The sequence below is a fragment of the Athene noctua genome, chromosome 18, assembly GCF_965140245.1.
Source record: "Athene noctua chromosome 18, bAthNoc1.hap1.1, whole genome shotgun sequence".
Taxonomy (NCBI): domain Eukaryota; kingdom Metazoa; phylum Chordata; class Aves; order Strigiformes; family Strigidae; genus Athene; species Athene noctua.
In genome coordinates this window covers 10958170-10984244 of record NC_134054.1, presented here as the reverse complement: position 1 = coordinate 10984244, position 26075 = coordinate 10958170, and the positions used below count along the sequence as shown (strand labels likewise).

General features: G+C 41.0%; 2 protein-coding genes across 3 annotated transcripts in view; one reads left to right on the top strand and one right to left on the bottom strand.

The window, feature by feature from the left end:
* Positions 1 to 6889: 6889 nt before the first annotated feature.
* Positions 6890 to 16155, bottom strand: PSMD12 (proteasome 26S subunit, non-ATPase 12). Of its 2 annotated transcripts, XM_074921784.1 has the most exons (11): positions 15981 to 16154; positions 14155 to 14214; positions 13788 to 13916; positions 12282 to 12389; positions 11280 to 11384; positions 10715 to 10864; positions 10407 to 10541; positions 9736 to 9848; positions 9192 to 9366; positions 8642 to 8719; positions 6890 to 7334 (listed from the first exon to the last, which is right to left on the bottom strand). In XM_074921784.1, exons 1-11 carry the CDS (start codon positions 16086 to 16088, stop codon positions 7125 to 7127), a joined length of 1371 nt encoding a protein of 456 aa, XP_074777885.1. In that variant the 5' UTR covers positions 16089 to 16154; the 3' UTR covers positions 6890 to 7124. The 2 variants fall into 2 exon arrangements, with proteins under 2 accessions (XP_074777885.1, XP_074777886.1); XM_074921785.1 differs by lacking the exon at positions 14155 to 14214 and having other exon boundaries at positions 15981 to 16155.
* Positions 16156 to 20003: 3848 nt separating this feature from the next.
* Positions 20004 to 26075, top strand: part of PITPNC1 (phosphatidylinositol transfer protein cytoplasmic 1) — an 85112-nt gene continuing 79040 nt past the window's right edge. Inside the window, exon 1 of the mRNA XM_074922451.1 lies at positions 20004 to 20708. Within this exon, the coding sequence (XP_074778552.1) occupies positions 20661 to 20708 (48 nt within the window). The 5' untranslated portion in view covers positions 20004 to 20660. The remainder of the gene's footprint in view (positions 20709 to 26075) is intronic.

Below are 26075 nucleotides of genomic sequence, written 5' to 3'. Positions count from 1 at the left end.
AAAGCATTGTGGGAAAGCCCTCCCCCGCCCTCTTCCCGGCCCGGCGGCCAGCGGGGGAAGGCGGAGGGGCGCTGCGGGCGGGACGGGCACCGGCGGCGGGACCGGCCCCGGCCCCCGCGGCCCCGGCAGCGGCCCCGGCCCGCAGCTCTCCCCTCGCGGAGCGGCGTGAGGGGGCACTGCCGCGCCGCCGGGGCTGGAAACCGGCAACCTCGGCGTTTCTCGTTGTTTTTTTCTTTTTGTTTGGGTTTTTTTTTCTTTTTTTTCTTTTTTTTTTGTTTTCGCCCCCTCCCCTTTCCTGGGAAGCGTATCACTCCCTCCACACGCCCGCAGCAGCTGCCAGACCCGAGGGGCGCTGCCCCGCCGCGGGGAGACGCGCAGCGCCCGCGGAGCCGGCGCGAACCGTCCTCCTTAACGCAGGGGATGAGGTGCGCACACGCGTAGAGAAGGTCCCGCCCGGTAAGCTGCGAGACAAAGTCCACCTATGCCGAAAATGATTTATTTCTGGCGGTTATTCTACTGTTGTGGGGATTTTGGTGTTCCGGGGTGTTTTTTTAAAGTTACTGCCCTTAAACTTGCGGAAGCCTGGGTCCGTGCGCGAAGGCTGCAGGCAGGTGATGGAACAGCTCACGTCAGGCACGGTGTTTTAAAAACCCATCTGCTGTTGCTGAAGGACTGTTGGTAACTGCGTTTCTGGCTGCGCATGAATCCCAGAAACTGCTTTGCATAACAGTTTTATTTTCACAGAGTAATCTTCCCTGTTAGCTGTGTTTTCAAAATGTTTGGCAATCAGTTCTTAATACCTACGCTGTTTTGCAAACTGGCTTTTTCAAGGCGTTGCTGGCTCGGCCGCCGTGGATGGGTGCCCCTCGCTGCGCAGAGTGGTCGAGAAATCGGGGGAAAGCAGCTTAGTCCGGGATCTTAATAAAGTTTACCAACAAAACAGGATTCCAGTGTTTTTTTTAAAAAAAATACTTTTCCTTCTACTTTAATGAAAATAATTATAAGATCCAGATCATTTTATTATTGGATTTTCCTAAATACATTTATATTTAAATTTACATTTAACGCCTCCTAACTCTTTGAAGAATAACCACCAGCCAAGCCTCTGATGCATTGCCACTGCAAGAAGATACTTGTGCCCAAGAATATTTTCAATATTCATCAGTAATGCATTTATAAAGAGAGCTCCTTGCAAAAATGTAAATGCAGAAGGAAATAAATTTAAAGAAATCCTTTGCATTTGCAGCCCCAGACTTAAATCAGTCCACTTCTTAATTCAACTTTATAAATACAGTGGGACTGTAGTTAACTGTTTCGGTGCCCTACCAGAGGCCACGCCAGAGGGGAGGGTGGTTGGTCCCAGCCTCAACCCAGGAGACGCCATTTCGGGAGGACAAAACCCCTCCTGTGGAGCCGGCTGTAGGCCACCTCCGCTGGTCCCCCCCTGCAGTTATGGGGAATCGGGTAAAGGTGAAACTCTTGGTTAGGATCTGGGTATCTTTGTGTCTCATTCAGTCCAGGTTGTTGAAATGGAATTAGTCGTTTAATTTTGGAGGTTGGTCGTGTTTGGTTCCTAGTGAGCTTTTGTATTACTGGTAAGTTTTTGTTACAAAATGCAAGGAAGGTTTTCTTTAAATATTTTTCTAAAAAGCACTGGAAAATAGGATCAGTTTTATATGTGTGTATTATATATCTAAAAATATGTATATATGCTCTGGAGTTCAGTTTGGGGTGAGGCAAATTTGCTGGGTTTATTTTCAACATAAGCTGTCATTAACTTTTGAGTCCATTTGTTCTGACAAGTGTTTATACGGTGCTAGGAAAAAAATTGTGTGGCTAGTGACTGAGTTATATGAGGAAGGATTAGTTTAATGACAGACACCATTTTTATTGCTATCTGTCTCTGTTGTTTTAAAGTTCCTAGATTGAAAGTACTGAAAGGCAAAGACTGCTGTGAAAAGAGGCAACTCTGCACTGTAGAAACAGCCCAAAAAGGAGCTGGGGAAAGACTTATGGCAAGCAGGGAAATCCCCCATCTCAGAAAGTGCTGTGTATAAAACACAATATGGAGACTGTGCCCTTACACCCACTGCTTTTTATGATCTTACTTAAATTAAACCTCTTAGCCCCCACATGAAATGGGTTTTACTCTGTTTTGTAGACTGGTTAATTGTATTGCAGAAACCCTATGTGGACATGCCAGAGGCTACAGAAGGAGCCAGCAGCTCTGAGATGGGATTGGCTGCCAAGCACTATTTTGTTGAAGTACTGCCACTGAGCCTGCAAGATTGGAATAACTCTATTATTTCCATGTGGTGCCCCCTCCAAGCTCTTTCATAGTCTTTTTAACCAGATAGAAGGATGAGGACTGTTGGTCCAAAAGAAATTTGGGCTCCACACACTCATTAACCTTGGAAATTCTGCTTAAAGTGCAAATTGTACAGCAGCTGGCCTAAAGGATGAGATTCCAAATCCAAAGGGCCTTAATATAACTAAACTTCAGCTTCAGAGCCACTTCTGTTGTAACAGCACAGAAGGCAGAGTATGCCACTAGCAACTGGTTATACATTACATGGGAAGAAAGAGACTTCTTATGGCTTTTATTGACATGTTTCAGTATAGTATTAAAGGATAATTTAAGGAAATAAGCTTATAATATCAGCTGCTACTGTGGGAGGGACTCCATGAAATGTCTCTCTCTCTCTCCTTGATGCGTATTACCCCAGTGGAAGCTGCAATTTTGGCTTCCAACCCCTGGAATCAAACATATCATTCACACCTCTACAAGCTGAGCTGACAAGCCAGGTCCTCACTCAGCACTGGGCTAGACACAGAAACAGACGTGTTATGAGCTGACTGCCTGCTTGCATTTTCAGAATTGCTCAGACTTCCTAAATTCCTGGAATCCCCACGTGCTATGCTCACGAGTAGGATTTCATGACAAGAGGAGAGCTCACAGTACCAGGCTTCTGCCCAAGACTAGGAGCAGCTGGTCACACTGAGTCTGGGAGCAGAAGAAAAGCAACAGTATATATTGCAAGTGTAAAAAATGCCAAAGGCACAATGGGGAGGCATGAGATGGGAACAAAAACAATGACTCTCTGCTCAGCATCATGAGACTCGACAACTCAGATCCTCAAAAGCCTAACAGTGATATTTCTAGGGACTTGTTATAGTGGTAAGATTTAAAACAAAAACAAAACCCTCCCATGAATGCAGCAATACCAAATTCAATTACACTTTCACACTTAAGATTTCAAAAACTTTCAGGCCTGAAAACTGCAATTTCCTGCTCAAAGTTTATGAAGCCCAGCCTCCCAGGGACTGTAACTGCAAGGAAGCCCTGTACAGGAGGCACTAACACATCCAGTCTCCCTACCCTTAAGTCAGGATTCTGTAAGTTACAACTGTTCACAGGGCTTCTCCCTATTCTGTGAAGCTAGGAGCCATGCCCAGGTCCTTGGAGAATCTAGGCTTCTTGCCAAAAAACAGGAGTTTGAAAACCTGGGGCCACTCAGGGCTGCTAGGCTCCCTGCCATGAAGTGAAGATCTGAAAGGTGTGGCACAGATTCTGGACGAGTTGGGAACAGTGAAACCCTCACTTGCTTCGGGGCTAAGGGAGAGCTGGTAGATGAAAAGCCCTAGAGTCCTGGCTCATCCATGAGCTGCACACTTGCTATCACAGCTATAGCTTGGTTTCTACATTTTCAAAACAATTTTAATTATTTCAAACTTATGCTGCTGCTTTTTTTCTTTTCTCCTCAGACTTTTGCTTTCACAAGAAATTCAGAATATCAATTTTCATTCTGTGATAAAGTTCACTCCTGTTTCTGGGAACTGGGATTTCTTGAATTCCAATACAGAAAACTTGATTTTCAATCAGCTCCACTCATGATTGAGCATCTAACTTCAGAATACAGGAAAAATCATTAATGTGCAAAAAGTAATAAACACATAATAGAATATATTCAGCAACAAATTGCCTCCCTGACCCTGCAGCCTAACATCCCAGCAGCCATCTTGAGCAGTTTTCACCTCTGAGAAACAAAACAACAGTTGGCCTTTCTCAACAGAAGTTCCAGACTGATTGCAGTAATAGCAGCAGTGTTTTTATTGTCCAAGCACACTGGACATTTATAAATTTTTGAACTCCCTCAGAAGCAGCAATCATGGGAAACTTACAGAAGTTGCTACAAACAAGTCAGTGGTAGACCTGAGGTTAGATAGCAACAGTAATTCTTAATCTTACTAAGGCAGCCATTAATGTCTGATTATTAGGCCGAAGAGTAGCAAGTTTTGATTTTCCAGCATGAAAATTCCCCTGGAATACCTCCAGAGCCCTCTAATGAACACACAATCTCAACTTTAATCTTACTTCACAATTATCCAAGGATAATATTTCTTCCGCGTGGACTCTTTAAAACACATAAAACTTCTAGAGCAAGTAACATTCAAACTAATTCTAGCCCATTTTTCCTTTGATCTACAAAATGAGAATGTTGACAAGCAAACAGCAGTAAGGGGATGTTGAGGGTACATTGAGATAGGAACTAGAAAGTTCAGATCAATGCGATAATTTGATCCCACATTGTCAAGATGAAAGATCTTCAATCTCAGTGCATTTTTTTCTAAGAAGGCAGCATGTCTTTATTTTGACCTTTAACTTGCTCATGGAGGAGTTGTATCTGATGTATATCTGCATTCTTGAGATGAACTAACACCAAAAGTTTACAGCTTGTCTTTTTTCCTAGCAACCTCAACATGGCAACCTTTCCCAGAGAAACTCAAGATACACAGGTTTCATTTTCATTAATAGTAGTAGTCTACCAACAAAACAAATTAAAAATCTCCAGGCTAAATGAATAGATTCTTTTCCACTTGCTTGGGCTTACCTTATAGCCTGGTAATTCTACAATTTTGTTTTAAAACTCCTCTAACTTTGTGATGTGTGAGGAGGCAAATCCTGAGGGATTCCTGCTTCTCACACCAAATACAAGGTACCCAAGAGGTGTAACTCTGAGGATAGAGTTAGGTAGGGGATTTCCCTTGTTGCAAACCAAGACAAAGGTTTTGTAAGTAAACTCAGGAGAAAAATCTGTTTCAGACTAAAAGGCAGAAAAACTTGATCAATGTGGATCCTTGGTATAAATACAGAGTATGAAAGTGAACCTTCATAATCCTTCTGATTTGAGTTTTAAGGAGATACCTGGACTGTTGAAAGAGTGCTTCCATGTTCTTTCCAACACTGACAGCAAAAGGTAGTTGTGAGGGGAGATAAACCACTACTTCTCTCCAACAAACCACTGCCTCTCTTCAACAAACTCACATTCTAAATGCAAAGGCAGCAGGGAGGGATACACAGCTAGGCCAGAGAGGGAGTAGGATCCACAAGAACCCCAGAAAGTAGGGCCAGGGAACCACTGAACTGAACCATTCCCCTCTAGATAAAAAGGAAAAAAGGGTTGGCTGGGGAAGCAGGTCCAGTGTTTCTCATCTGGTAGCAGTGTCACAGAATCCATAAGCTTAAATGTCGAAGATTGCAGACCAGATTTGCAAATGGAGTAAAAAGGTTTGCGATAAGAACAAGGAGATGCACATTCTCACTTCCCCTGATGACCCATTGTTCCCTTTCCTGATACCACTTGCCTCAGTTTCCAGAGGACTGGTTGGGGTTTTTTTTCAGTCGACAAGGTCAAAACTGACGTAAATTACTTTGTTCACTATCAGCAGCAACCGGTTTTGCTTATGCTAGTAAGGCTAGCCTTGCAAAGACCAGTACATCCCATCCTCAGACGTGGCTGTGACAAGATTTTACACAGTTCATACAATTTGGATTGTAATACAATTTAGGGAGTTAGATAGTAAGCATTCTATGCATTCTAAACAGTCTGCCCCTGTTTCTCCCTTCCCTCGCTGATAGTTCAGCTGATTTTCTGTTGCTCACACGCAGTCAGCTAGATTAGCATGGCTTGATAGTTACTTGCCTCCAAAATCACATTTCTAAGTTTCCCTTAAACTACATCCAAAGTCTACAAAACACTGCTTTGAAGCTTCCGTCTTTTCCTGTCCCTTCATAGACTTCCCTCACTCAAAAATCACTGGCTGAAGTTTCCTGACTTACTGTGTATTCATATGATAATTACCTGTGCTAAGTGTTAGTTTGAATGAAGTTCAGTGTGCTTTTAAAGAGACAGAATTTATATACATCACAATACATCGTTTACAACTATAGTTTCTACCTAATTAATTACGAACAGAATAGTTAGTTATGGCTAGCATTAAAAAAAAAAAACAGCACAACCAGAGCAAATTCAGTAAAAGTTCCATTGATTCTTATTATACTATTTGTACTACTGTTTTACTTTCTTAAAAAAACAGAACAGGGACATGGGGAAAAGTCTACAGCTTCCTTCTATTACAAGTAGGTTAGAGCAAGTAATAGGGCATTATCCTGTCTGAATAGAACACATTTGATTATAGGAAGCAGCAGCTTTGAAATACTATCTTAGCTAATTGTATAATTACTATTGTAGCTGTTACAAACTAACAGTGAAACACTGAAAATTAGTGACTTGCACAAGCAGACAAGATTTAGGTAGATTTCTCAGTCAGTTCAGAATTAATTAATAAAGTCTATCTGTAGTCCCAAATCACAAGAAACAGCATTATTCTTGAACATCCACAATTTTGTTCAAACAGTTGTCAACATCTTGACATAACATTACAATATTATTATAAGTTACCTCAATACATGCTACTGTAAAACCCTAGGACTTTATTATTTACATCTCTCACTCACAGCCTCAAAAACAGTCCTGTAATGAAATAACCACAGATGTGTTAGACAGATAAAGGTATACATGGAAAAGAAGAAATCACAAGACTACTATTATACAGGCAATACAGTTTTATTATGTTATTTCACCAATTGTAGCAAAAACATTTAACAACTGAATGAATAATCAAGGGAACTTAATTGTCAACAGGAATTTCAGAATTATGTTCTAAATTTTAAACCAGGAAGGCTTGACAGGGAGAAAACAAACCATATACACACTGTAATAATAGTCTCTCTTATGAAGATTTAATGCCTTCTTTAAAAGCACTGAGATTACTGAGGCACCTTACTGCAGATTATGTATCATCTCCTCTTTGGCAATGAGATGTGTGGTTTTGTTAACTAGGGCCATTAGTGAGTTGAGCTTGTGAGACCAGTCATTGAGTATATTGTTTGGGTCCTTAGGCCTCTGAAAATTGATAATTCCTGCCAGCCTGTCTACTTTAGCAAAGATGGTCTTATTAACTACTAGGTTAGACAGGAACTCCTCCGATTCCTGTAAAGACAAACAGCACTAAGTCAAGAAAATAGCATTTTTACCTACAAAACACCAGAATTCCTCCCAAACAGCATTAAAGCACAGGGAACAAGATTTTCTTTATACTTAACAGAAATATAGCTGTAGTAATATTCTTAAAAAAAACACACAATACTTTAATGTTACACACATTGACACTGCAAGATACTAGGATGAGCTATTAAAAGACTTTTTTTTTTCCCTATATCTGATTATCTTTTGCGAAATTAAAAACTTAATGTACCACACTCTACGCTTTGGAATACTTGGCTACACAGAGAGCAGAACAAACCGTCTGATGAGCAAGGCATAGGAAAATCCATGTGAGTTACTGACCACTGTCAAAGAAGGTTTATTCCGAGTTTGTGGAGAAGAGCAGATTTAATTAAAAGCAGTAGGACAAAGCTCTTCATTTGCACTCAAAATACCAATATGCCATGATCTATGAATCTCTTTGGAAAGCTCTTGAAAACACAAAGGGGGATGACAGGAAGACTACTCCACCCCATGTTCCCAAAGTACAACCATCTATAAACAGGGACGTTTAAAGGTGAAAAACCTGATTATCTTCTGTCAGTTTTAATGACCCATTGATTTACCATTGATAAAACATTGTTTTAACACTCAAACACAAGACAAGATGCCCCAGCATTTAAATGAGACCTTGAATATAAATTAATTTTTGAAGAGCAGCTTTTGCCTTATGGACACATGCATCATGAACTTGAGTTCTGCCTGGATTAAAAAACATTTTCTAACACCCATAAAGGCATGAAAATACACTCACGTCTTCATATTGACTAGTAAAGCAACAGATACTCGGACTGATACTGTTACTCCCAACAGACTTTTACACTACTTCTCATGTGAAAAGAACCCAGTGAACTAAAGTTCAGTTAATGCCCCCAGTCTGTCGCTATCGCACACTTTGTTCTTCCTGTAAGAGCTGGAAAGCAGTGGTAACACAAACAGGAATCAGACTAAGGATGAAGCCAGGAGAGCTACGAGGATAATACCAAGACAGATATATAGAGATACAACAGCAGATACTGTAACACACAAGTATAAACCCTGAGAATTTGGAGAACGCCACGTCTTTCTGCATTGCCTGTAAAACGATGCAATGACGATCCATGGCATCACTTACAGAGCTTTTTAAGCTAAAAAGAGAATTCAAATTCCAAGAGAACACTACCCTGTTGAATACTTACATTTTTGTCACAAACACATGCACACATACACTTCCACTCCCTTTATGAAAGATGGATAAGCAAAGCAACACTTACATCAACGGACAGATCCAGGAGCTGTGCCATTCTCTTCATGGTAATTCTGGTGTAATATTTAGCCATTATTCTAATATTCTGGAAAAAAAAGTGTTCAGAGTAGAGGGTTATATGCAAAAAATAATTGAAGCAGGCTGCAGGAGCTGTAGTGCTCTAACAGCAGTCCAGCATAAGGTACACAAGGAAGTTGTGAACAGTTCTTTTGCTCATAAAACCTATAAAGTCTCTAAATGAAAAATTAGTCAGTAATGAAATAAACTAACTGTGAAAATACAAAGCAAGACTTTCAACTTTCTGCTCTATTGAAATGCGAATGCTAATCTCAGAATTTGAGTGCAATATGCTCTCTTTTTCTGGTAACTGTACCAAATACCTATCTATAATAAAGACAGGAGTAAATAAAATGCTGAAAATGTAACACAATGGAAAAGGCAACTTATCTGCTGCTTTACTATATACTTTGGTTTTGTAACTAAAATATGGCAGGCAAAAAGCTTTTCTAGTTGAGGCACTGAGCACATAGCTAATGCTTAAACATAGCCATACTTACATGTTCCACAACTCTATTCTTTAAATCTTTCCATCTCTTTTCACCTTCTTCTGTACAGCCAAAAACATCTGTTGCAGGACTGTCAAGGGATCCTTCTCTCAATTCTTTCCCATATTCCTCAACTAGGGCAGTCCATCGCATCAATTCCATGGTGGTAAATAGTTTTAGGAGGTCTCTAAATGGTTCAGTAAAGTTGATTTACAATCCTGTATTAATAAGGCTCATTTCATACTTAATTAGATCAAAGAAACACTCTGAAATGTTTTAATGTTATTACCATTAATCTTCATTGTTCTTCATGAATGTAGTACTCTTAATACTTCACGCTATCAGGGGGCAGCTCAAGTCAGACTCTGTTTCTAATAAATATCTTTATTTTTATAAAGGGATATTTATTTTAATGTAGAACTTGCAGAGTCATGAAAATTTTGCAGTATTTTTCACTGAGATGCTTACAGCAGACTCAGCGTAAACAGATTTCACTTGCACAGCTAGTCCGAGAGACACGTTTTTTAACATAAGAATTATTAGAAAGAATACTTACTTATACTTTGGGATTTCTTCTAACTTTTTGTCACTACTAATTCTGTGCACCAAGTCAGATTGTTCATTGTCATAAGGTGAAAGAATAACATAAAGAACAACGCTCTTCAGTGCCTGTTTAAGAAGAAAGAGTGTGCTTTTTTTCCCCATAATTAAACAGAGGAATTGAAAACACTGCTTACAGAGCTTTGAGTTTAACATGTAAAAGGCTTAAGCCCAGCATATTAAGTTAAAAGTGAAACTGATGTCATCTTACAGAAATGAACCCTCATGCACAATGCTACATTTAAATTGATTCAGGTTAACCAAAATTCTAGTATTTAAATACATGAAAAAAAATTCTTTTCAAATACGTAACATCTGTACTGCATGCACAACAGTATCGTTTAGACCACACTTGCACAGCTGTTTCTAATTTCTGCACTTGTATAAAACAGACGAGACATTCTTAAGATTTCAAAGACCATATAATGAAGATGTGAGTTATAAATATGCATTTGAAATCAACTTTATTATATCTGTCTTCAACTAACCAATTTGTTAATATAGCCATTAAAAAACACTAAGAACAACAGACTGATGAGCTATTTAATCTGCTGTAAATTGATCTGGTAATGAAACGAGTATTTGCCACATGAAAATACAGACATTTTGTATGTAATGGTTTTTTACCTGCTGCCACTTTTCACTTTCAGCCTGGATACATGGAGTATCATAAATGGCTCTGTAGTGCTTACAGATGGAGAGGTAGGAGCCTTCATGTTGATCCAGCTGGATCATTAAGTTGTAGTATTTCAACTTTAGTTTCTGAAACAGTATCAAATACTCAAATCAGTACAGCTCCGTGAATCATGTAAATGAAATCCAAGTGGATCCCAGAAAACAGGGATTCAAATACACTTGGGACTGAGGAGAGGCATGTCAGATTAAAACTGGGACAAGGGGGGAGAGCGAAAGAGAGAAATCCTCCAGTGACTTACTTCCGTGTTTTCTTCTTGAAAAAATTTTGTATTAATTTTTTTGCTGATAATTTGAGTCCGAATATAGTCTTTTACAGCTAGACAGAGTCTCATCTGCTCCAAGATAAATTCTACACGTTCTTTCTTTTCCATTGAACCATAGGTTTCCACCTAAAACGAAAATGCAGCTATTTAACACTGTCAAAGTCAAATCAAGTGAAATCTTAACTGTGCAAGGAGAGCAGGAAGTTGACAGAGGGGAAAAATAAAAGAAAACAACAGAAAAAACAGCTATTCCAGAGCAAGTGAAAATGGAGAAAGATTATTCAGTTTTAAAATACAGCCTCCACGTACACTGGAAGAATCCCTAGAGAATTGGAATCTGTTTTCCAAATGGGAAATAATCTATGTAGCCTAACCATGGGAGTAATGAAAGCAGTTAAAACTGAATTACTTTCACTAATAACAGTTAAGTTCATTCCAGGCATTTCTGCAAGGTGTACCTAAGTTTCTAAACAATAATCTAAGAGCAGTCAGAATTAATTTTTTTATCGCTGACTCAATTTTGAGTTACAAGGCATGTTACCTGCAATTCTTGCAGAATAGAGGCAGCCTCTTTCACTTCACCATTCTGTTCTTTTATTGTTGCAAGCGTCTTTGTCAGGCGAGCACGTTCAATTTCCACATATATCTGAAATCAGAAGCAGTAGTTTATAAACACTGGCGTTTTCTAAAGAGTGCAAACTCTAAGACCACAACCCCCACAAAGACACAGACTGACACTATCCACAGCGTACACAGATAAAATATGATGGATAGTTGACACACCAGAAGTATTTGGACTAAATTAATCTAAAAAATGTCATCTAAAGTCATCTACCGTTCTTTCAGCATAAAAGGATGTGCACTGTGATATTAGATACTTTGTCTGCTAAAATATATTGAAACAAATATGAAGTGAAGACTTTAATGGTTAGTATGTACTAAATACTACTGTTTGCATTATTTCACTCACTCCTAACCAGCCATAAATCAACAATATTTGATTACTAACAATTTAGACTAATGTTGAAAAGAGCTGTAACATTAATACAAATTCGCCTTAATCCAGAATTGTTTATTTTGTTAAAGAAAAGTAATGTTATGTAAACAATTAACTTGGTATGATGCTTTAGTTCACCTTCTGGTTACTATAACTGTATGTAACACCTTGCTAAGTGCAGGAGAAATTAAACTAAACCTCCCCATTTCTCTAACAAATTCAAATATATAACATTTAAAAAAAAGAAAAATAAAAGGCATTTTAGAACTCTGAAATGTATTATTAATTATATTAATAATACATCCAAATAGCTGCATCATGGAAACATGACCAGTGTTTCAGCAAATTATTTTAAATACAAAATCTGGAAAATATTTGCAGTCTTTTGTGAAGAAACACACTACTTGGCTTCTCAGGTTAATTTAAAAATTACTTCTGCTCTTACTTGAACAAGATTAAAAAACAGCGTTAAGAAGCTATGTTTTTAAAGAAGGTGAACATTTTTATTCTACCTTTTAGACATTCAGTCTTAAAACAAAATCTTACTTTTCCTTCTGTAACCATACGCAACGTGTCAATTAAGCGCAGTTTGACTGGTAAGTCTGTGATGTCTTCAACGTAAGTGCAGCACTGCTGGACCATTTTAGCAACTGCCTAGTACAATAACAGAAAAGAAAAACATACTGTGTTTTTAGATTTCGCAAATGCATTCAAACTATAACACTCAGAGATAAGTATTCAGTAGTTTCATATCAAACTAGAGACTCATTTCAATAAATACGCATATATACAGATATATGCAAGATTCATAAAAGTGTAAAATAATGCTAGCGACTGATACTAGAAGTCAAATGTGATGCTGTTCTGTCATTTCTTTCATCTCAGTTTTTCCAATGATACTCAAAATAATTCATCCCATGAGGTTCTCCCTTGAAAAGTAGTATTCCTCTTCTGCCAAGTCAACACAATTCCCACATGGACTGACAAAACTTAGTTGTTTGCCCTAAAACCTGCATGGCTAAAGGGAAGGTTCATCTTCTCTTACATGTGTGTGCTAGCCCATCTCTTTAGGGCACCTGTAGATTTTTCAGGAAGGGAAGGAAGAGGGGTGATTATTTCTGACTGATGCTTTTCCATCTCTGCATATTCCCACACAGGCACTAATAACAGCATCCTTCACTGGCCAGCACAGGTATTGCAATATGTTCTTCTAACAACACTGACAAAGCTGTTACAATTAGAAAATATATAAATATAAATATATTTTTATATAAAATATATAAATATAAAACGCCTACTTCTGGGAATAAAAAAGCAGAATGTAACTTCTAGAAACTTCTTTCATAAGCAAACTCAGCTGAAATGACCCAACTCTTCAGCCACAGTTTGTGTAAGTTAGGGAACTAAACAGTACTCTACCTGTACACAAACTCCTAATGTTTCTGCACATGAAAAAGTAGGTAACTTTTTTCTTCCTAAAGCAATGATGCCATTTAAATTACCTGTTGCTGACTTCTAATTAATTCAAACTAAACACACAGTGCAATAAACTTTGTACCTTCTTAAATGCAAGTGCTTTCAGCTGTCCTGATAGCCAATTTCTCCAACAGAACTGAATTCCAGAATATGAGTTTCAAAAGCAAGCATGTAAAGCATATACCGTGTTTGATCACAATCAACTGCAGTAACTGTTTAATGTACACCTCACATGAACATCAAAAATTAAGAATATGTTTACAATGCAGACTATGGAAGAGAGTAGAGATGAAATACCATCTAAAAGCAGAAAAGTCACAGCTGTGTTGCCAAGAATGGGAAGCTGGACCACACAGGGCTCAGGCACAAGGTGAAGGTAAGACTAATTCCAAATATCAGCTTTATTACTGGCTTTCACATGTCTACCAGAAAATGTCAACAGAAGCTAATTACAATATATTCAGGCATATATCAGTGGTATAGAAGGTCAGGAAGTCCCTACACACACGGGGGAATCGGATACGTAACACAGGTCCAAACACAATTTTAATTTTTGTTTCAAAGGATTAAATTCACCTGTTTTAACTGACTTCTTCTCTTTGATAGAAGAATAATATTTTCATTAAGAGCATCCCAGTCTTTAGCTTCGTAACACATTTTCACTATAGCAACTAAGATACGGGATGTGGAGACCATGTCAGATGCCTGTAACAAACAAACAGCATATTAGTGATGCGATAAACAACCTGCAGACCTCTGTCAACTTACACTTCTGTTATACAAAGGGGAAAAAAAAAAATATATCTAGCCTCACTGGTTTTCTCTTTAAAGAAAAGAACAACAAAAGAGACTGATACTCCAGTTCCTTTCACGACTTTAATGCAGTGAAATGGGGGTGTGTAGGGCAAACCACCATAAATGTTGCACACCATATGGTACTTACCGTTCGTGTTTGTTTTTCCAAGGAGAGAAGGTTTTCAATTACTTCTTGCAATCTTCCTTCCTAATGTGATAGGCAAAGAATTATCACCAGGAGTGAAAAACACAATTCAGTTTAAATTGAGAAGAGTTCTAATTCTCATGTAAGTAAAAAACATAAATAGCCTGTACACTCATTTTTAAGTATTTTTTTTCTTAAGAAAGGAAACATATATAGCACTAACTTTAAATATATGGTTCTATATGCAGATTAAACTGGAAAAGTACTAGGTGCATTTTTGCCCCATATATGCTATAAATTGTCTGTCTAGTGCGAGAAACCTAGCAAGTTTCAGACAGGTTTGGTTAGCTCACACTCATTGAGCTAGATGGAAGACTGATTTCTTCCCTAGCCAAAACAACACTTTAAGTGAGAACAGATATGCATTTAGATACCTTGGCCAAAAAATTGTTTTACTATTACTTTCATCCACATTCATCATATTTTAATTAGAGCATGCTATAGAAAGCATAAACTACATGCTTTAATCATGGAATTATAATAGTCCTGCTTTTTAAGCTTTGAGAACTTTATTTGCCTTTGTCTAGATGAGTTAAAGATACCACAATGTACTTTTAGTCCTAAATTGTAATGGCTAGCAAATATCTTGTAAAAAAAAAGGTTAACGTGGGAGAATTTGTAACAGCTCATGGCAACTGTGGGACTGCAAAAAAAATGATTAGAAACTGCTAACAAAAGAGAAAATTAAATTTGTTTTTAAAACGTACGTACCCTAGTGAAATCTTTTACACTATAATGGTTTGTCAAGGATGGGCTCTTACTGCCACAAGTTTACATGTTACACAGCAACGACACATGGTTGTGATGCCCATACCTACATAAAGCTGTGTCTGGGATAAAACACCTGTGCCTACTCTCCATACAATACAGTCTTAAAATACTGTAAGATGCAGTTTACTTATCTTAAGGCTACTGCCTTCAGAATTCTACAATATGCTTTATATTACAACATGTCTACCACAGTGAGACATGTGGACCAAGCGGGGCATTTGCAGCACGTCAAGAATCAGATGCCATCTTACTGGGAAAGGACATAACAGCAAATCCAATCTGTCTGTTCCGAGGTCTGAGATGCACAAGAATCTCTACGCTACAGAACAAGCCCATGAAAGAAACCTTAAGATACACCATGCGCATGATTACCAATACGATCCCATCAGCGAGCCATTCCGTGGTCACCTATGGCTGGGTGCACGTACGTGTTTGCTCAGCAGATGCCAGGCGCCCTATCAGCCTGCCATGGCTCTGGCCCTCCATTCCCGTTCTTGGGGCACGTACATAACCGAGTTAGAAGGATGCGAAGCGCTGCCTCTCTAACCTGACACAGAACCAATTACACGAAGGCAGCTTTGACGCAGAGTGGTCCTAGGATGCACAAACACCTGCCCAGGCGTCTGCCCAGCCGCACTGTCCGCGGAAAGTGGCACCAGGTAAAAGCCACGTCCCTTTTGGAGGACTCGGACCTTCCTATCCCCTCGCCAGCGGGGCTGCACCGTGACATCTCCTCTCGTCTCCCTCACCGCCCTCCTGCCCCGGCTCCCACACACTGCCACTGAAATGGTCGAGCAGTCCCTGCTTCTCCACTTCCCCAACACGGCACGGGAGGGCCCGAGCCCCGGACCCCTCCGCACCGGATCGGGTGACAAGAGGCGGCTGCACGTCGCGCCGCACGTCCCCCCGCCACCGGGCCGCCTCCCCGAGCGCGGCCTAGCGCGCCCCACGCCATGACTCAGCCCATCCGCACCGCCGGCCTTCCCCCCTCCCCTCACCTGCGCCAGCCGCTCGCACTCGGGCAGCCGCTGGTCCACCGTCGCGCTGTAATCCACCTCCATTTTCACGATACGGCCGTCGGCCCGCTCCGCGCCGCCCTCCGCCATCTCCCCGGCTCCGCTCCGCGTCCCCCCGCGAACACACACCGGAAGCAGCCAGGCCCTGCGCGCAGGCGCGGCCGGGGCAGCCCCGCCGAAGGGCCCCGCGCTGCGCCAAACAGGCGCCGCCGCAGCCACCCCGGCCCCTCAGGACCCGGGGCGGGGCGGGGCGAGGGGCGGCGCCGGCTCTGCGGGGAGCGGCCCCTTCCGCGCTCCGCCGGCGCCGCGGCCCGGCCTCTGCGCTGCCCCGGCGCTGCTCCCGCCGCCGCTCCCGCCGCCGCTCCCGCCGCCCAGCCCCGGCCTGGCTCCCTCGGAGCCGTGCCCCGGGCTGAGGGGGACCCCAGCACAGGGGAGCGTGGCGCCACAGGCGGGATGGTGGTTCCTCACGGGGTCCGGTCGCGGCCCTTGGTTGCCCCGCGCCCTCCTTCCTCAGCAGGGACACGGGTTTTCCGCACAGTTGTCACAGCCACGGTGTTGCTCGTAGCTTGTGCGTTCGAGACCTTGATGTGGCCGCAGGGTGGGGGGTGGTGAGTCGGGAGGATTTATGCTGTTTACCCCCGTTTTGAGAGAACTGTGCCGTGCCGATGTGGCAGGCTGGGCCACGCGTGGCTGCAGTGGAGGACTCGGGTGCGGGAGCTGGTGGCTTCACTGTGGTGATTTTCACGTATCTCACGTTCCAGCTTCGAGTTATTTAATCATCTTGCATTGCTGGAGAGGTGGGGAAAAGGTAGGACACACAATGGTTTTTAAGAGCATAAGGATCCTGATATTAGAGTGTTGCACCATCAGTGTGTTTGATAAGTTGTTGTGAGATGATGGTGCAACACTTGCGGTTGTAGATTGCCATCATTCCAAAGCAGAATTTCATACACTACAGAAGTTTCATTCACTGGAGAAATTCGGAGAAACTCACTCATGTTTTCAAGTATACAACTTGGAAAGAATGATCAGTGAATGCCCTCTAGCTTTGGATGTTATTTAAGACGCCAGAAAAAAATGAGTTGCTATGAAACTACGTTTTGTGTTCTGTTCCTTCATGACTATACTGCATACATAACGATGTGTCAAAGAGGTGTTTGATATAGCTATTCTGAATTTTTCATTTAGAGATTAAGACCGGCGTTGCTACACCGGTATAAAATCCGGGTAATTAAATGAAGCGTATTCAAAGCTATAATGCTGTGTGTTGCAGTTGTGTCCAAAACATGCTTTCCATTTAGCACAGAACAGACCATGGACTTTGAGACACTTTCTGTTTGAACTCAAACTTGATTTTAAAAGTCCAGTAACAGAATTTATCCATTAACCTTAATCATTTTTTAGTTATTAATTGACCTAGGTATTGGAAATACATGCATGTATAACTGAGTTGTTCTAACTCTAACCATTTACAAATTTTAACAGCTTTCACTATTTAAAAAAAAAAAATTGAATTGATTCAATATTTATTTTTAATTTAAAATCTCATTCTTTTAGCTTGTAATATTAGTATAATTTTACAGTCAATGGATAGGGAGTGATGAATTTCAGGGAAGTTAAAAGTCAGATACTAATCTAATTGAGTATATTCCCATACACAATAATTTTGATTCAGACATTGAGTGAAGGAGGAAGAAAATTAATGCATATTGTAACTGTTACCTACCTTTACCTGCATGGGTATGCTGGGAGACAAGGAGGCAGCTTTTGCCTCCAATGTAGACTTCTTGAATGGCTAAAATAACCCTAAATTCTTATTCAAATGTCTTTAGTAATAAATACCTGAAAACTTTTACTGTCTCTTATTCTGAAGCAATATTTTGCTGCCACAAGTCCATCTGGACTTAATGTTCAGCATGACTTAACATATGGGTTTCTTCCCCCCAGGTCAAAAATGAAAGATGAGTGAAAGACATCTTATTTTTACGACTGGTCATAGAGAGCATAAGGCAGAGGTAATAGTTTCTGACAATTCACAGAAAAGAACCAAAATTAAGTCAGCCATACTTGGCAGAAACTTCCTGGCTATCTGGAGCTACAAGTTTTCTCTCTCAGCATGTCCCCTAGACAGCATTTGGTGAGCACACGTTGTAGAGTGTCCTGGGACAGTGGACAGGGGTCATAGCAGAGACTTGTCAAGAATATTGTTAAAGTCACTTTTTCCCCCCCGTGTGCACATGCAGACGGTACAAGACTGAGCCGTGCCTGTGGCAATAAGTATGGGGTGAGTTAAGAATGTTTTGCTGTAGGTATGGGAAGAAATTTTGGTTTCCATTTTAAATAGCTTCTGAATTTGACACATTACTTTCCGCAGATCTGCGTGCTTTGTTGTTTTAAACAGAGCTATATGTTGATTGTAAGTGTAACAGGGGATAAACTAGTTTAGGTCTGATTTTGCATTTGCCTGTAATTGGGAAGCTTCAAGAAGTTTTTACACTGCTTTTCAGCAGAAATCGACAGAGAGATTGTTCCCAATGAATGAAACCACTAGTAAATCACTTAAGATTGAAGAAGATTTTTTAAAATCTGAATTTGGATTCTTTCTCATCTATAGGTAATATCACAGGTATTGCCTTGTTTTGCCTGTTTTGCATAGAAGCTTCAGGAACGTGTACCACCAACGTTATGAATTATAGCTACAGTTTTGATTTATAAATGGCTGTTGTCAGATTTGAGATAGAAGTCTCATTAACCACATTGTTCATACTTCAGCTGAAAATCCAGACTGTTAACAGAGCTCCCAGATTTTCCATTTCTTTGTGTAGGTGTTTGCACATCACTGGAAAGGTAGGGTATGTGAAATACTGTGTCATTATTGCAATGGGATGGAAAAGTTATGTTATTAGTTCCAGGAGATGGCACTGTGTCCTCTCTGGGCTAAAAATTATATACATAGCTTTGAAATGTACATTGAGAACCAATGAAATTCTGAGGGGTTTTTGCGCTTTCTTGTTATGAAACACACATTTCATTGTAGACCTAAATTAATCTTTAAGTGTCCCAAATAGAGTTCATCACTTTCATTTTTGCAAATAATTTATATTTAAATGCAGATGTGTATTTTAGCGTTTTCTGTACAGTGTCTTGTATTTGCATGTTACTGTCACAGGGCTTCTCTGCGATACAAGCTTTCTGGCCAGTTGGAAGACAGGGGAAACAGCAGTGTGAACATTTTGTGCTTTACCTGAGGTTGTGTAACAGTTAGGGTTTCTCAGCTAGTTTCAGAATTAATTGGGTTCCTGTGCATGTCAGGTTGTAATTTAATAATGGCTAAAATTATCCGAAAAACACAAACCTCAAGCATATTAAAACCCGACTTGACTAGGAAATTTCAATTTCCTTCTAAGTAGCAAAACCAAACCCCTCCTAAATCGGTTCTGGCTTTGTTGTTCAGTTGGGAAGGAGGCACCTTTTCACTGAACTTTCTGCGTGGCATTTGAAAGTAAATAGCTGATAGGAAAAAGAGTTTTATTTGTTTTGCAAAATGTGCTGGCTGATAACGGAGGGCTGACCAAAAGGGAAATGGGTGAGGCCTTCACATCCTGTCTTGTGTCTCCCCCGGGCACGCTCTCCTTTCTCTTGTGGGGCGAGGGGAGCGGGCTGGCCGGCGGCCCCCCAGGGCTCCCCCCTCTTACCCCGGGTTGTAAATGTTTTGCGAGGTGCATTGTCAACACGTAGAGCAATCGACTTCCCCCAAAAAATCGCTAAGTTTTCACGGCAGAATTAATGAAAATCGCGGTTTCTGCCGGCGCCCCTTTCCCGGGGGGCACCGCCGGGCGAGACCCGGGGTCCGCGGGCCGGCCGCGCCGTTTCGGTTTAAACCCGCCCAAGCCGCGGCGGCCGCCCCCCCGCTCCCCCCTTCGCTCCGTCCGTCCGTCCGTCCCTCCTTCCTGCCGCCCCGCTGATGTCAGCCGCGCCCCCGCCGGGGCCGCTGCAGCCGCTCCGCGCCCGCGGCTACAGCGCGCCCGCGGCTGCGCCGGGGAAGCCGCGGCCGCCGGATCGCCGCGCTGTGCCCGCCGCCCCCCTCCCCGAGCACGGCGGGAGCCGCGGCGGCCGCAGCCGCCTTGCGGTGGGGCGGTGGGAGCCGCGTTTGGCAGCCGAGGAAGGAAACGTTATAAAAATCCTTTGTCTTGGAAACCAGCATCTCATCTTTCCTGCCGCCCGACGTGCTGCCGGCTGCGGTGCAAGGCACATTTTCGGCTCGTTTGTTCTTTTCGCCGCCCCAGGCATGTCTTGACACAGCTGCGAGGCTGCCGTTTGCGTCCACTTCCGACGGATGTCTTCGGCTGTGGAGCGGTTGGGGTTTGAGACTTGGTAGCGTTTATCGGGGCGAGCGTGTGCGAAATTCCCATGACCGCAGTCTGAAGGAGGAAGAACTGGAAGAAAGGAGCAGTTGTGTTGGTTTTTCTTCGCGCTGGCTCAGCCTTCCTGGATGGTTGCATTACTCTCTTGTGGACACATTGTCAAGCGCGTACAGAGAGAGAGGGAGGCTTGATTCTTTTTTTTTTTTTTTTCTCCCCGTGATTGGTTTTCGTCGTGATCGTCGTGCAGAAACAACCACTTTTCTCCCAGTTTGCTGGTCCGCACTGAGGCAGCAGGAATATGCTCATGAAGGAGTACCGGATCTGTATGCCTTTGACAGTTGAAGAGGTAAGCTCCGCCGCTGCTCGTCGTTAGGTTGTTACTTACTAAGGGCTTTCTATTTCAAGGCGAGTTGAGGTTGTTTTTGTTTTACTGAATATTTTTTCTTCGTGGAATGAACTTAGTCGGAGATGATTGGTTAGAGAGGAATGTTTTTATTGGAAAATAAGGGAATCCTGCAGGAACGAAGGTAACTTAAGTATATCAAAAGCATTGTGTCATCAAAGTATTAGTTTATAAAGATTTTCCAGCCAGACTTTTAAGAACAATCTTGGGCATATTTGCAAGGGAATGCTTTGTGCAGAAACCCTCTGTTAAAGCGTTTGTCCAAAACCCAGATTCTAAATATATCTTCACCCTTGCTTAAAATACCCTTGCAGATGAACGTGGCCTGAAGCTCTAGCACAGGTAGGGTAGATAGGTTGATAATTTATTAGTAAAACTTTTTTTGTCATGTGAAGAAATGATTGAAAGTTAAACGGCTCTTTGTCGATGTTCTGAACTCCGTGTTAGGAACGGTATGTGTTTATTTCTCGTCAAACACTCTACCTGCTCGTTGTTTTAAGTAAGATTGTAGTACCTGTATGTAATACACGTGCTATATAGTTACTTGTGCATATAAATAGTGCTCGCTTATAGGTGCAATATGTACCCGGAGGTCTGATGGCATATGTGAATGTGATGGTGCTTTCTGGTTTATAGTATCTCGCACGTATAAAAAAAAAAAGGGAGTTGTTGTTTTCTGTAGCCATTCATGCTATAGAAGCGGCCACTGCGGAGCGAGGAGGAGGCTGCTCTTGAGCGCACGCCCTGCGCGGGCCGGCTGAGCCCGCACCGCGCATCTTGCGCCGACCTGAGCGCAAAGTTTCTCTGCTGCTGCGGGCGGCGCCGGGCCGCCAGGGGGCGCCCTCCCCGCTGCCGCCAGGGCAGCGGGTCGGTAACGGGGCTTACACCACCCCCCGTCCCCCCCCGGGGCCGCCTCTGCCGCCGGGGCGCCCTGCAGAGCGGCTGCTGCCCGCCGTCGTGGGGGAGCAGTGCTCGGGCGGAGAATATTCCCCTTCTCGAGCCCTCTCCCCCAAGCTTATGATGAAATACATTTCCTTTGCGAATTAATTTACGCATGCTGTGTTTAAAGGCATCCAGGTGACTGTTTTGCCTCCCAACTTTAGTTTTTGCAGTGTGTGTAGAGGAGCCCACACGACTATGACAGAGTAGTAATTTCAATGGTCTTTTTTGTCTGTGTCTTCAGATTTGGCAAATTAACAGTTTTCTAAAACTGAGAATTTAAACTGCCAAGTATTTCCTTCAGCCTGCTCAGGAAATTCCATCTTCTGGGAGCAGGACCTAAAAACACCACATACGTGTAGGTAAACAGGCGTAGGTTTAATTCTAGCATTTTTCCAACCAAGTTATATAGTATGCTGTGCTATTGGATGGCATTATTCTTTTAATCCATCATTTTATTTGTTTATTGTATTATCCTAATGTAGACAACATTTTATCCAAACCAGTTCCTGATGTCCTCAGGCCACCACACTTAGTTAATAACAGTTCATTATGTCATCAGAAGGGAGTAGATATAATTTATTTTGAAAAATTAGTGTGAAACAAGATTTCCAGATACAGAAGAGTTCAAAAATCTCTCAGAACAGGAGTTGTTGATGCATGATGAGGCAGAAGACAATGTTGGAAGTCTCTTGTTCTCTAGAATGTTAACAGAATTAATAAAGATACCGATGAGTCTTGTAGTTTCTTTTGTATTGAATTGTCCATTATTTAATCCAAGAGCTGTAGCTGACATGCCTTGATGAGGGACCTAGAACATCTCTGATATTTAGTATGATTGTCATTATTAATTATAAAATTAACTATTTTCATTATACTATTTACATACTTTAAAAGTGCTGCACTGTGTTTCTCATCGCGGTTCACGTTTGTGACATTTCCTACAGTCTGTGAAGGTGTAATTATTTTACCTTGAGTTGCACATTAACTACCAATAATGCATGATGGTTTTGGTTTCTGTGTGGAATAAGAAGGTGATGCAGTCATTAGGGCATGCTCACCTTTCAAAAACTAAGAGTATTTTCGTTCTAAGAGGCCCAAACTGCCTTCTGCAAGGTGCTAAGTCACTCTGAAGTTCAGTGGGCTTTGATGGAAAAGCAGTTTCCAAAGGATATGCAATTTCTCACAGGACTGGGATGTTGGGTACTGATCTACAATAGCACTTAGGTACTTAACTCATATTGACATTATGGGGAGTTAAGCGCCCCAATATTTTTTGAAGTTGTATGTTTCAACAGGTGTGTGAAAAATGCAGGTTTTTCTTACACAGCTGCATGGCTTCCCTTTTTGTGCTGTTTTTCTTAGACTTTACAACTCTGTGTTTTCCGCTGTTTGGAAGTTCTGGCTTTCAGCCTGTGCACTTTATACATGCAAAGCATTTCCTTGAGCAGTTTTCTTTTTCAGCACTGACTTGCTAGTTATCCACACATAGAAGTCTCACAACATGAATGAGAAAGAATTCCATCTTTAGTCTGTGGTGTGGTGTTGTCACCAAAACCAGGGTGGCTTCCCATGTCATTCCTTGTGAAAATAATCAGGCACAGGAGGCAAAATGGAGTGTTGTCTGTGTAAGCCAAGCACTTGTACGTGATCTTCTGTAGTCAAATTTTACATGTAATCTGAAAAAATGCGCATTAAAATGTTGCATAATGTCCAGTCTAGTGACTGGAAGTCATTACTTCTGCGTGTAGATAAATGCTCACACAGCAGTATAGCAATTAATGCTGCACTGGCTGGCTACTAGGACCTAAATTTATCTCTAGAGAAGAGTAAAAAAACCACTGATAGATGTCCCTGTAGCAGCAAAGCTGTCTCTAGGTTAGAAGAGTTTCTGGCATTGTTGTAGATAGGAGATTCTGCATAGCTGATCTTCAGTAGCTGCTCAGATTGTATTCTTGAGGCATTCTTTCATTGATTCCCGTATTAGATAAGATACCCAAATAATGATGGGAGTTTTGTTTGTATACCTGTCAGCTTGGAGGCCAAATGCTTTCTTGCAAATAAAACATTTGCTAAGATAATGTTGATTGCTACAGACTGAACTGTTCTTGGGTATTTTGAGCTAGGATACAGGAGCCAGAGGTGCGTCTCTGTTACTTGTCTATAAGCACTAGGAAAGACAGGCTGCTCCCAGAGTGCTTGCTGAGATGCTGGGGCACCACACTACAGTTCTTATTCAAGGCTGAGGCTAACTCATTACACTGAATTTTTATTGACAGTTATTTAGGACTGTTAGATATATATTGTTGCAAGCTGCCTGATCATCTTTAAAATAATTTGAGAAAGGAAATACGTTAACTTCTAAGCAAAATAATAACTGCTGTAAGAACTTTGCAAATTAGGTCAGAATATAACTGTTAGTTGATGAAGCCAATATGATTGCCCATTAGAAGTCATTCCTTACCTCATTTGTGGTACTTTTGGGAGGCATGCCCACAAATTCATTCCTTTTGTTAACGCTGAGACCTTATAAATTAGAAAAAGCCATTTCTTTTTATTAATACGTAAAAAAAGAGTAAAATCTGTTGAAGTAATTGCTTAGGATATGTTACCAATTTTCATCCCAACTGCAATTAATAAACGAGCCTGCCTCTTGGTTATTTTTCCCCTTGCATTTTAATGTGTTAGTTCATTCTTACAAATAGTTTGTTACATCACATGAGAGAATATTATGACAGGCTACATTGTGGGTTTTTTAAATATCATCAGTTAAAAAAAGACATTCCTAAGCAAGAGAAAAGAACACCAAGCAGTTGAAAAGAGCGGAGATGCTAAAAAATGCTCGGACTTGGGTATCATTGCAAATCATAATTCCACAATTTTTCACAGGAAGGATCACATGGGTTTGTGCTTTTGAGATGCCTTTATCTGAAAATGTAAACCAGATCTGATAGGTTGGCATGTTACTGAACTTTTATTTTGGAAAAGGCAAAGTACAGTGAAGTTGGTGATTTGTGTGGAAAGCGATTATTCTTTAGGAAAATAGGTAGAAAGACATTTTTGCTGGATCCTGTTGAAAATGGGAGTTGTTATTGCTGTAAAATGCTAGGTTGTATATATTTAAAAGCTGAACATCAAATAAAATACAGTAGCCATCATAGGGGTTTTTTTCTTTGGAAACAGAGATGACCATTAATATTCCTATTAGTTCTGAACTACATGTGTATGGCCTAACAGGTCCTAACAGGTTTTTCTTTCCTTTGTTTTTTATTTCAACCAGTAGTTGGTTGGAATAGTTGCTAAAGTTGGTGGAACTGCTCCCATTCTGTCCTTTAAATAAAAGCTAAGTTTGATCCGTGGGGAGCACTGTGTGCGTGAGGTGTGGAGAAACAGCTCTAGTGTCATGAATACAAACAAGCGGAGACCTGCAAAATGTCTGTAAATGTACATCATGGTTTTTCAACAAAAAATCATTTTAACATTAACAAATTCTGGTCTTAGAGGTGTTGTGCTTGCTCCTTTAGCAAAATATCCAGTGTTTAGCTCTTGTTTCAAACATTATGAATTCTCCCAGTGTGGATTATTTATGTAAGATTATTTCAACAACATATGTGTAAACAGTATTTGTATTCTCTGACTCGTGTACATTTCTTCTTTAAAAGATTTCTCAGTCTACTGTTTTGTGTACAAAGGGTACTTGTTATAACATGTTTTGTACAGACAGATTTAAAGCTCAAGGAAGCATTTGAGAAAGGTTTGGGGGTTTTTTTATGCCCTGAGAGTTAGCAGGTGTTATAGTATTTAGACATAACTATATGCATATAGAACAGAAAAGCCTTTAGTAGGGTATAAAACCTAAAATACATTTTCTCTAAACTACAGATATCTACTGAAGGACAAACTACAGTTAATGCTGTTTTAACTTCCCAGCTATAACAGATTTTCAGGAATATGTAAATGTATGGAACATTTGAAAAAGCAGCATGTTGGCTGGAAGCAAGAGGACTATAAGCAAATATAAGGTGAATTCAGCTTTTCAAATTTAATTCAATTTAATTATTTGTAAATAAAATAATAGTTGGATCATGTCATGACCATGACCTCTCTAGAAAAAGTTTATCTGGCAGTTTTGAGCTGAAGTTGTCCCGAAAAGATTAAGTCTTACTGTGCAATTTTAATTTAAACTATCAGTGGCTATAATGCATCTATAGTCTTACAGTTTCCCCTACAAGATAGGAAAGTGCTATGAGAAGTAAAAGACTTTTTGCTCTAGTTATTCTTTCTGGATATGCCTTATGAGAATGTCACCAGCCTTCCCTTCTCTTTGCAATTAATACTGTGGAGGCACTGATACATTTGTCTGAGGAGTGT